Consider the following 12,362-nt stretch of genomic DNA (forward strand, 5'->3'; position numbering starts at 1 on the left):
TAGCAAAATTCTCTGGAGTTTATGCTGGTCATGAAATCTGGAAATAGATAAATGGGATTTCCATATGACACTTACATACATTGTATTGTCTACCCACACAAGTTACTTACTTATTTTTTTAACTGTTTTTCAGACATCAATGAGTGCACAAACCCTTTGCTGTGTGCTTTCCGTTGTATAAACACGTATGGATCATATGAGTGCACATGTCCTTCTGGCTATACTCTAAGAGAGGATCGTCGAATGTGCAAAGGTATTACAATGTCTTGACTAACATTTGCACCACATTTTATATTTCTTCATTTCCCCAGGACGTTCGGTGTTATATGCAGTTACGAAGTTTGTAGTAGTTAAAAGATGTCTGGGAACAAAACATTTTTAAATATGGTACTAAATCAGTAACAGAAGAGAACTCCCCATACATCAGCCAGAGTAGAGCATCTCAGTGTGGGTGACCTATTATTACATATAACATTATTAACATATTTAGGTTTTACAGATACGCTATTTATTCTTGTGGGCACGGTGTAATGCTTCATTTCCACTGTTTGGTGCTCTACGTTTGCTAATAAACATTAATGATGATTGATGGAGATCCCTGCAGCAAGACACCCAGTGATCGGCTTGTCAGAGCACCCTGCTAATATTTTCTTTACAATGTCCTACACAAACATTCATAAACTGCACATTCAGAAAACTTGTTAATATTGTTTCCAAGAGAAAATGAATTTGTGGGCACTGTTAGCTGCTTGTTTAGTCCAGACTCAAGAAATACATGTTCTTTGCAGATTTGGATGAATGTGCAGAAGGCCTACATGATTGTGAATCCAAAGGCATGATGTGCAAGAACCTCATTGGCACATTTATGTGTATTTGCCCACCTGGCATGCAGCGGCGCCCTGATGGTGAAGGATGCATGGGTGAGTCTTATCTTTTAAGCAATTTTACATTGAGTTGTGAGGTGTATCTACCACTTAGCATGTCTACGTGCATCAAAAAGACTGTGGTTACAGTTTTTATTCTTTCTAGACTTTGTTGATATACTTGTTGACATCCTGATGATGAGTTTAATATTTATTTTATAGTATTTTACTTCCTTATTCATGTCAGGCCTTGTTCACATCTGCATTCGGTATTCGGAATACTAAACACATTAAAAAGCGGTGAGCAATTAAAGTACACGGACTCCATAGACTATAATGGGGTCCATCTGGTTTCTGCTCGGTGTCCGCACAAGTAATGGGGAGAGAAAAGTACTTCAAGCACTACTTTTCTCTCCGCATGATTAATGTGGACACCACGCGGAAAACACACGGACCCCATTATAGTCTATGGAGTCCATGTGCTTTCATTGCTAACCACTTTTTAATGTGTTCGGTATTACCAAATACAGATATCAGCCAGGCCTTATCCATATGAAGTACTGCCAAGTCATATGTTTATTCTTCTTTCATAGAAATGTTTATTAAATAATATTCTGCAATCATGTATCAAACTAGATGAAAATGAATGTCGCACGAAGCCTGGTATTTGCTCCAATGGACGCTGTGTGAATACCATTGGAAGTTACAGATGTGACTGTAATGACGGGTTCCAGGTCAGTGCCTCTGGAACAGAATGTATTGGTGAGTAAGATTAACTATTATTATTATTATTATTATTATTATTATTATTACATATTAGGCTGTTTTTAATCGTTATTATGTTTTTCAATGGTACATATTACTTTGCATAGTTTACAGCAGATTTTGTTTATCGTCACCAATAAAATGTTCCTAGCCATATCCATGCTTACAAAATCATGCACTTGTATATTCATTCTACTTTTCCAGCTCACAATGATGTTATTGCAGATAAATAATGGTTCATTTTCATCTTCAGACACCCGTCAAGGATCTTGTTTCACTGAAGTTCTACAGACAATGTGTCAGCTGTCATCTACTAACCGAAACATGGTTACCAAATCTGATTGCTGCTGTAATGGAGGTCGAGGCTGGGGCAACCAGTGTGAATTGTGCCCCCTTCCTGGAACAGCAGCTTACAAAAAGATGTGCCCACATGGTCCAGGTTTCACCACTGATGGAAGAGGTAGAGACTGTGACATTTGGAAACTGTATATTATAGACCATTTGATTATGACCTTTCATATTCATTTTTCCTTTTTTTCCCTTAGATATTGATGAATGCAGAGTTCTGCCAAACCTATGCAAAAATGGCCAGTGTATAAATACTATTGGCTCTTTCCGCTGTCATTGCAATTTGGGCTATACAACAGACTTTACAGGGACCACATGTGTTGGTAAGATATAAATCTGTTGAATACCTGGACCTCCCCCTCTCCTGTTGATGTTTTCCCTTGTCTCCTCCACCCTTGTTTTCTCCTGTCCTGTCTTACCCTTATTTGTCGTCGATTGTTTTGTGAGCTGTTTTTTCTTTGTTTTTTTATTACTCAATATTATTTTATCTGGGTATTTTACCGTTATCCCCTTTGTACAACTTTTGGTTCGGATACGGTTTGTTCTTGTATTTCTTTATTGAAAAAAACCTTTAAATAAACAGTTAAACAAAAAGATATAAATCCATTGTAGTAAGAAAAATGTCTATACTGCATTTGTAGGAACAAAGCAAGGAATGCCTGTATAGAATACATACATCACTTGTAATTATTTGTCTTTCTTTGTAGATTTGGATGAATGTTCTCAGTCTCCCAAACCCTGCAACTTTATATGTAAGAATACGGAGGGTAGCTACCAGTGTTCATGTCCTAGAGGATACATTCTACAAGAAGATGGCAAGACATGTAAAGGTAATGTAAAACTGCTACCTATTTATGTAGGGTTTACAACTTCAAAATGAAGGTTGACGCAAAATAATAGTTATAGAATGTATGTTGTAAGCTCATGTTACCACGGTTGTCCAGGCTAGCACATCAATCATGGAAAGTCACAGCTGCGGCAGCGGGTGGTCCAGTTGCTAGAGCATGCAAAAGTTGGGGCCATATCATGTACTTTCATTGTAACCAAGGAGTTGCAAGGAGTCTCTGACGGAACAATGTATTACCTGGCGTCTTTGGACAGGTTAATGTAGATATAGTTTAATGAAATAGAGATATTTTATGGAAACAGTAAAAAACAAACACTGCTTGAGATTTATTGGGATATATGGTAAACAGTAAAGATAATAAGTTGTTATAACTTTACAGACTTGGATGAGTGTTCAACCAAACAGCACAACTGCCAGTTCCTATGTGTTAACACTATTGGAAGCTTTAACTGCAAGTGCCCGCCTGGGTTTACCCAGCACCAGTCTTCATGCATTGGTAAGATAAACTCATATGCTGTGTATTGTAGAGAATTGTATAAAAATAATAGAAAATAGTGAATACTGGTAGAGTGACTGAATAAAAAAAATAGTATATAGTATGGAATGTTATTATTTTGTTACTGTAAAATAGAATTATACTAAAACTGTAATAATTTGCTATATATGTATTTATTTATGCGGTAAATATATAAGTGTATATAACCAGTGGGGTAACTATAGTCTTGTGGGCCCCGGTGCAGTCTTTTGTCCAGGGCCCTCTACCTCATCCCTACCACAAAATTTTTATAGTGATGGTTCCGGGTGCGAAGGAGTTTAATCATCCTTAGTATGGTTAGGGTAATCTGTGGATACTCCTTGGTTTATGGGACAGATGGAAGCTGCAATCTCAATACTGATGCCAGTGCTTATGGACCCCCTAAGGCTCCCGGGCCCTGGTGCACTCTCTGCACCCCCTCATGTTACACTCTTGTATATAACTAAGAACATGCTTTTTCTATTCACAGATAACAATGAATGCAGTGCTCAGCCAACCTTGTGTGGAGCTCGTGGCGTCTGCCAAAACAACCCTGGCAGCTTCACTTGTGATTGCCAAAAAGGCTTCTCCCTGGACAACACAGGAAGCAACTGTGAAGGTTAGGATTCTTTATAGGATCATAGTGAGGGAAAGTGGATTCCATCGCTTAGGCTCTGTTTTATATCTGACAGAACAAAGAGCAGCTGCTGATCATATATCATGTGACTGTCTTATATTTGTATGTATAGATCTGAAACACATACAGTACAATATCAGACAATGCATACATAATAAAATATTTATGTATATGCTTTTTCTGTGACACTGTTCCAATACCTGTTTAAAGAGAAGTTTCTTACTTTCTTTTATGATTATACTGTAATACTCTTAACTTTTGATGCTGCTTATAGTTATTTAATAAATTCTACAAATATAATATTAATATTGGGAAATGTTCTCTTTTATAACAAGTACATATTTGTCAGTGCAGAGAAAGATCATGCTTTATTTTTATCTTGTAGATGTTGATGAGTGTGATGGTAACCATCGCTGTCAACATGGCTGTCAAAATGTCCTTGGTGGGTATCGCTGTGGCTGCCCACAGGGCTATGTGCAACATTACCAGTGGAATCAGTGTGTGGGTAAGTAGTGGAAAGAAAAAGAGAAATCTCAAAAAATTTGATTAATAGATATAAGTTTTATATTCGAATTAATTAATATTTATATATTAGATAATAATTGCATTTATCGCAACTCCATTATATGTAGCTATTGCTATACCCCTCCCTTTACTTGCTTAAGTGGTAAAGACCAAGGCAGGGAAGGTGTTGGCAAGTCAGATTACAGAGCTTGTTAGGCATCATAAGGCTGGGTGACAAGACTGTGGTGACATGCTGATGTCCCTGTAGCTGCTTTATAGTGACACTAGACCCTGAAAACCAATACTGAAATCAATGCTTGCAGGATTTAGCATACATCTAACACAGACAGTGTTTTTTTGCCTTTCATGCTAGGTTCACAACTTCGGTCGGCTTTCTGTTCTTCAGGTCCGCTTGGGGACCTGAGAAACAGGAACCTAATCCGCTTAAAAAACAGTCTGTGCCCAAAAAATGCAGGACATTTCTCTCCCCATTTTTAAAGCGGAATGGGGAACAGAATCCCAGAGCGCTCACCGTGCGTAGATTGAACATCCCCTTATTACTGACTGGAGACTAGCATGACAACACAAGAAGTCTGGGACGGTGGGACTTGACACTAAGGGGCCAGAGCTTAGCTGTCATTAAGTCTAATGATGTAATGGTGAGTAAAGAAGACAGTGCAGCTGCAGAGTGTCAATTACACTAGGGAGAAAGGAGGATTACATGTGAGTGGTTTTCTTCTACTACCAAATCACCCAACTTTCTAAAAGGCAAAACTAATAGAGATGAGCGAGTAGTATTCAATCGAATACCTCCCCGCCATAGGTATCCGTGTAAGCGGACAAACACCAAGGGGTTAAACGCATTGAATATTCAGCCGCTTACACGGATACCTATGGTGGGGAGGTATTCGATTGAATACTACTCGCTTATCTCTAAAAACTAAAATCTGTGTCATAACTTAGAAAGAGGATTACATACATAGATTTTACTTCAGCAACAGTCTGTATTACAGCATTGGGACACTAAAACATACATCTGTCAAGTGAAGGAACAGTTATTGAGCAAGGAGGATGATTTAGGCTAAGGCCCCATGTTGCGGAAACAGCGTTTTTTGTTGCAGATTTTGCAGTGTTTTTTTGCGCCAAAGTCAGAAGTGGATTTAATAGAAGGGAAACGCCTGAGTCCTAGTGTCTATACAGCATTTGTTGTTCCACACACATGAGATACTATGATATATTTTGTTGTGTTAATGCTGTTCCTTTCTTCTGTCAGATGAAAATGAGTGTTCCAGCCAGTCAGCGTGCGGCTCTGCCTCCTGTTATAACACCTTGGGAAGCTACAAATGCATCTGCCCCTCAGGCTTTGACTTTGACTCCTCTTTTGGTGGCTGTCAGGATGTAGATGAATGTTCAGGCTCTGGTGGAAATCCTTGCAGCTATGGCTGTTCCAATACTGATGGTGGTTACCTTTGTGGATGTCCAGGAGGATATTTCCGAGCTGGACAGGGGTAAGAAATTATTGCTTAATAGGAAGATGGTTGTATAGTATATAGTGAAATTGCATCATTACCCTGTGCATATATTACTTTAGTCCCAGAGTAATCTTTACCAAACAAAAAAGGATCATGTGTGTCTGAAGATCTTTATTAAAGGCTAAAATGAAATGAGAAATAGATCACAAGTTGCTGCTTTCTATACCTATTCATTTTACTTTTGACAGCATTTAGCCAGATAATCTGCATTTGTATCTAATTTCGATTTTTCTGCCCCTGTAGGCATTGCGTGTCAGGCCTTGGATTTGGCAAAGGTGGTTATATCCCAGCTCCAATTGAAGAAGATGAGGAGAACATCCTGTCCCCAGAGAACTGTTATGAATGCAAGATCAATGGATATCCAAAAAGAGGAAGGCAGCGCCGTAGTGCTAATGAAACCTCTGGACATGAGGTAATAAATAAAATCTTCTTTATATGTAATGTTATTTCATTGAGAGTAAAAAAAATAATAAATAAATTGCTAGACGTAGTATACTATAATAAAACAGGAACTATTAAATTGAAAATCTCTAGAAGTTTAACCACTTCCGGACCGCCCGTAGACTATATACGTCTGGGAAGTGGTTGCCTAGTTCTGACAGGACGTGCCAGTACGTCCAGTCAGAACACAGCAGCTGCATGGAGATCGTGCAGCTACTGAAGCTGGGAGCCGTCTGTAACTTCAGCCGGAGCTCCCAGAGAGATGGCAGGGAAGGTTTATTCCCTTCCCTGCCTTCTTGATCACTGTGTATACAGCACTCAATGAGCTCTGTATACACGGCTATGGCCGCCGCCATAATGCGGCCGCACTCTGACCCGGCAGTCACGTGATCCGCCAGCTCAGTGTCTTACAAGAGCTGCTGGGTCCTACAGGACCCAGATCAGTACTGTAAGTGTAAAGAACAATGTGCAGGAGGCTGGATTCCTCCTGCAACTGAGGCTAAATGTACCAGCCCCAGTTACAGGGGAAATCAGCTTCCTTAACAAACAAAAAAGTGATCAGATGTCCCCAAAGAGGTCTCTTATGACCTTATGGGGACACAATCTTAAAATATATATATATATATATATATATATATATATATATAAAGTAAAAAAAAAAAAAATGAAAATAAAATAATTAAAAAAAATAAATAAAATACTATGCTAATAAAACGCCATTATTACAGGTTATAGCCCCACCCCCGACAACACCATACAAAATAAAAATTACCGTGACGGAGAGGAAAAACTATTTTATAAATTTTTTTCAGTAGCACTTTGTGTTATTAAATTTAAAAAAAAAAAAAAAAATGAAAACCAGACACAATTTCCCTCCTATTGTGTTTATATTTTCCTGGATATAAAAAATTTAACACATTCGAAAATAAAACGCAAAAATTAGTTGAATAAGACATACAAGAAAAATGTTACAGCTTTCTAAACCGCACATACAAAAAAAACCGAAAATGTGTCTGGTCCTGGACCACAAATTGGCCCGGTACTGAAGTGGTTAAGGACAAAATTTATTGACTTAAAAAAAACACAGTCTGTGATACAGAATTGTAAAAACAAACTGGTCCTGACCAATTTCACCATCATTCATTTTCACTTCTGGAATATTTCTACTTAAAACACTATATTGTGCCATTCTTGTGTTATGTAATTAAAATGAATGGCTACCCTGACATTCAGATGTTAGCAGACCACTTGTCAATGTGGGTTTTCCCTACATGATCAGACATTGTGTCATTAAATCTCTCACATCTCATAACTTTGGTTGTAAAAAAAAAAAAAAAAGTAAATGTATAAAATACAAAAAGAAGAAAGGTGATCCACATAATTCAAAGGGCATATTACAACTGCAGGTAGCAGCACAACAAAATATTTATTTCTTGTAAAGAAAACATAATGTTATACTCACTTTCCAAAGATGCCATTCTTATCTCTGCATTGTAGCTTTATTTTCATGGATATCAGGATTTTTATTCTTATGCAAATTAGCTGAAAATGGCTTTAGGGACATTTTGTCTTCTGCTGGGGCTTCACTCCATGCTCTTAAGAACCTCCCTTACCTGCCCAGATATGCCCGACTACCCATTGCGTCAGTGACGTCTTCTACTTTGTCATAATTTGTCTGCAGTTATCTATGGCAGACAGAAAAGCCCTTTCAAGTGAAGAAATCAAAGTTTCTATAGAATATTATAGAAAACTATAAATAGGCAGGAAGTCAAGAATGCAAAGTGTATACAGGTATTCCTCGACTTACGACGTTGGATCAACGGATCAACGGAACGGATCAACGTGATTTAGTGTGCCGCGGCTCGGAACCGAGGAAGACTGTACCATATACAGTACAGTCTTCCTCAGTTCCGAGCCGCTGCACACTAAATCACGTACTGTACAGGGAGAGCTGGCAGCTTGCGTTTATGCTGGAGCTGACTTTTTCTCATAGGAATGCATTGGCCAGCGTTGATTGGCCAGTGTACAGCATTCGGCCAATCAACGCTGGCCAGGAGGCGGAGTCTAATATCAGACCACAATGGAGACTGCTGAGGGCCGATCTTAGACCCTCCTCAAAGACGAGCCTCCGGCAGAACCAGCGTTGATTGGCCGAATGCTGTATACTGGCCAATCAACGCTGGTCAATTCATTCCTATGAGAAAAAGTAAGCTCTCTTGTAACAGCAAACTGCCAGCTCTCTTCCAACGAGCAAGGACAAGCCTGCTGCAGAACCAGCATTGATTTGCCGCAGGCTCGTCCTTGATAGTCGGGAGTGCTGGCAGTTTTCTGTTAGGGAGCTTTACTTTTTTAGCTCATCTCGTTGTCGTAACCACGAAACGTCGTAACCCGAGACTGTCGTAACCCGAGGACTACCTGTATATAAGCACCTCTAGAAGAATTTAACTATTACTTTTTGTTTTGCTGCAGAATCATATCAGCCTGGCTAGCGTTGACATAGACGCCCCACTGAAGATGAGCTTGAACATTTCTGACTTGATAAATAAAGAACATATTATGGAGCTCTTGCCAGCCTTGGTGCCACTGGAGAACCATGTACGCTACATTATCTCTCAGGGCAATGAGGATGGCTTCTTCCGCATTCACCAAAAGGACGGCTTAAGTTTTCTCTACCTTGGACGCAAGAAGGTGGTTCCAGGCTACTATAACTTAGAGATCGCCAGCATGCCCCTATACCGTAAGAAGGAACTGCAGAAATTAGAGGATGAGAAGGACTTCAACTACCTCATTGGTGAAATAGGCCAAGCACTCAAGATGAAAGTTCAGATTCATCTTTATTAATAACATAACATTCCTCATGTGGCCTTCACAAAACCCGAACTTTACATTTATAGAGAAAGTCTTCTTCTGTCTTGTGTTTAACTAGCAAGCTTTTGTGTCAGAACCTCAGCACTAAGGCGAAAATTGATGGGAAATGTGGAATATGATTTCAGCAGTGAACAACGTCCGTATATGTATTTTGGAATATTTTTATATTCATAGTATTTTTGTTGTATAAATTTGGGTGGGGAGTGAGATTTAAAAATGAAAGTAGACAGGGTGAGAAAATAGTACAATGGATATGATGCATTGGATGTCCAGATTGAATCCAGAGGATGTACACAAAGATGGAGCGTGTGTAATTCAGTTGTCTCCTATTTCAACTCTATGGCCAGAATGTTGACAGGAGAATAAAATTAGTACCTTATGAGAGCAATGGTTGTGGTTTTACCAGAAATGTTGCAGAGTCCATTCTATTTCGAATATGCATACGATACCGTACGTTATAATATCTGAAGATTTTTGATGACTGGTTAGGTAGTCAGTATAATAACAGAAATATGGCTACTGCAAATCCAAAAAGTTATTTGTCCTTTGTTTAGAAGAACTGTTGACTTGTACTTTTGCCATTTTAATGTCACTGTTACATGATGGAGGCCTATAGGATATATATATTTTAATTGGTTTACTGCCACAGTTCACTTTGTTCCATAATGTCAGAATTTTTCAGGTATCCCCTCAAAGAATTTAGGTTATTCTGGATAATAGAGTACAGATATTGTCCCACTAGGAACCAAGCAAAATGTGAACAAAAGTCATAAGCTCGAAAATAGTATTTCAAGCATAAGTAAGAAGAAAATATTAAAATTAATATTTAAGATAGTTTAATGTGTCACCAGCTAAATGTTTGAAACTAGCTCATGTGATGGTGACGGAAAGGTGCACTTTGTTTTCTATGTTTATTTTTTTATCTAAAAAAAGCTATTAAAATCCCATCATTTGTGGTATTAAATTACACCAAGAGCTAGAAACATTGTATTTTTATTTATAAAACAAAAAAATATTGAAAATCGTTGAGGAGAAGGGTACCTTGACACTTCCAGGTGTTCCATGATACCACAATTTCTTATAGGGGGAAAATCTTAGATTCATGTTTAAACCTTTGGGAAGTTATTACCTCCATTGTTCCTATTACTGTAGTCTCCTAGCCTCAAGCGGCAGAGGGTATGTTTATACAGCATATTTTATAGGTTGAAAAATTTCTGCCAAATCATCTTCTGAAATCCAGGCACTTATAATAAGTATCATGTCTTTTCTTTTTTTCAGCTGTGTAAAATATAGATTGTATTAAACCAATGGAAAGCGATTTACAGACAATATTTGATGCATAGCTCGGTACGTAATACAAGCGTTTTACGCACCAAAATCTACCTGAAAAATGCTCTGTAAACATACCCTAAGGATCATAATAAAGTATCATGATAGTACAGATGCCTGAATAGAACTGACGTGCCAAGTATGGTAAATATGCATTGAAAAGCATATGATAGCCATTCCAAAATGGCAGAAGATGTATCTCAGTCTTGGTTCTTCCTTCTACTTGACTGCTTGAAAAAAACAGGAGGGAGAAAAATAGAGACAAGATGGTGCTACTTTAGATTATGGTATGAAATACACACAATACTACCTGACACTGTGCTGTATCCATCCCAAAATGGTGCTTTATCCACCCATCCAATGCAAAGAATGGCTCGGTTACTGCACTGTACATCCTTTTTTAATTTTTTTTTGTTTAGAAAAATATTTATGTATAACCACAACTGTTAACTGTTGCTCATTTTGTAAGTTCATATTCCTGTAGTATATATATATATATATTATTTTTTTTTTATTTGATACATGTTTTTGTTTGTTTTTTTATTACTTATTTCTAACTCCCAAGGGCAGCCACTTTTCTTTAATATGTGTGAATACTGTATTGTTGCCTAAATAAAATCATAAACTTGAAAAAGACATTAGCTCTGGAAAATACGAGACGTTGTGAATTACTGTGTTACTAGACGGTGCTACAACTAATAATTTCATTGTAAAAATCATTTTTTTCCAGTCTTGTGTTGAGCCAAAAGTGTTATTTCTGGAAGAGGGAAAATAAGTTTTTTTTTTCTTTCTGTCCAATGTGGTCTGATGCATTGATATATTACATTTCAAACAGTGTGCTGTATTTTTTGTTCTGTTCATTGTTAGGCACATATGATAATTTTGTTAAACTTTTCATAATTGTGTTTTTGTATCAGAAGCAACAGCGACAATAAAATTATTTTGGGTAAAAATATCATTTTTGTCTTCAATAACCAGAAATCTCAAATCCCATAACACATATAAAAAAATTACATTTAACAGTCATATTTCAAAAGAGGGCAACAGCTTATCAGGTAAAAAGGCTGGATCGGTAAAGACATTCATGATGTGGTGAACCATTGACTTCAGTGGGGTAAATTTCGCCATAGCAGCCATAGCAATGGCTTTGGGCAGCTATGGAAAAAGCTATGGAACATTTTGCTTGTGTGCAGAGGCCACTATGTCACATAATACTGTAGGGAGGGTCCACTATGGAACATTTTACTGTGTGTAGGGACCACTATGTGACATTATTCTGAGTGGAGGGGTCACTATGTGAAATTATACGATGAGGGGGGGGTCAACTATGTGACATTATACTGTGTGAATGGACGCTATGTTACATAGTTACATAGTAGGTTGGATAAAGACACCAGTCCATCAAGTCCAACCTATAACCCTATGGTGTTGATCCAGAGGAAGACAAAAAAAAAACATGAGTCTTATGACAATTACCCCTTGTCAGGGGAAAAAAATTCCCAACTCCAATCTGGCAATCAATATAAAACCTTGGATCAACTTGTTCTGAACAAAATCTAAAATCCATATCAAGTAATATTTTTCTGTTCGAACTAATGAATCCGCCATCACCACTTCCTGGGGCAGAGAGTTCCATAACCTCTCAGTTCTTACTGTGAAGAATCCCCTTCTATGTTGCTGGTGAAACTTTCTCTCCTCCAGACGTAGAGGATGC

The 12,362-nt window shown here is 38.0% G+C and overlaps 1 protein-coding gene across 1 annotated transcript in view; it reads left to right on the plus strand.

Annotated features, from left to right (window-relative positions):
- The window catches only part of LOC142215467 (fibrillin-2-like), a 116,922-nt gene extending 107,161 nt beyond the window's left edge, over positions 1 to 9,761 (plus strand). The window contains exons 54-65 of the mRNA XM_075283698.1: positions 134 to 253; positions 789 to 920; positions 1,500 to 1,625; positions 1,882 to 2,088; positions 2,174 to 2,299; positions 2,684 to 2,806; positions 3,203 to 3,319; positions 3,828 to 3,956; positions 4,360 to 4,479; positions 5,752 to 5,986; positions 6,254 to 6,422; positions 8,921 to 9,761. Of these exons, the coding sequence (XP_075139799.1) occupies positions 134 to 253; positions 789 to 920; positions 1,500 to 1,625; positions 1,882 to 2,088; positions 2,174 to 2,299; positions 2,684 to 2,806; positions 3,203 to 3,319; positions 3,828 to 3,956; positions 4,360 to 4,479; positions 5,752 to 5,986; positions 6,254 to 6,422; positions 8,921 to 9,292 (1,976 nt within the window). The 3' untranslated portion in view covers positions 9,293 to 9,761. The remainder of the gene's footprint in view (positions 1 to 133; positions 254 to 788; positions 921 to 1,499; positions 1,626 to 1,881; positions 2,089 to 2,173; positions 2,300 to 2,683; positions 2,807 to 3,202; positions 3,320 to 3,827; positions 3,957 to 4,359; positions 4,480 to 5,751; positions 5,987 to 6,253; positions 6,423 to 8,920) is intronic.
- Positions 9,762 to 12,362: the final 2,601 nt, after the last annotated feature.

Source organism: Leptodactylus fuscus, chromosome 1, assembly GCF_031893055.1.
Source record: "Leptodactylus fuscus isolate aLepFus1 chromosome 1, aLepFus1.hap2, whole genome shotgun sequence".
In the NCBI taxonomy this organism is placed as follows: Eukaryota; Metazoa; Chordata; class Amphibia; order Anura; family Leptodactylidae; genus Leptodactylus; species Leptodactylus fuscus.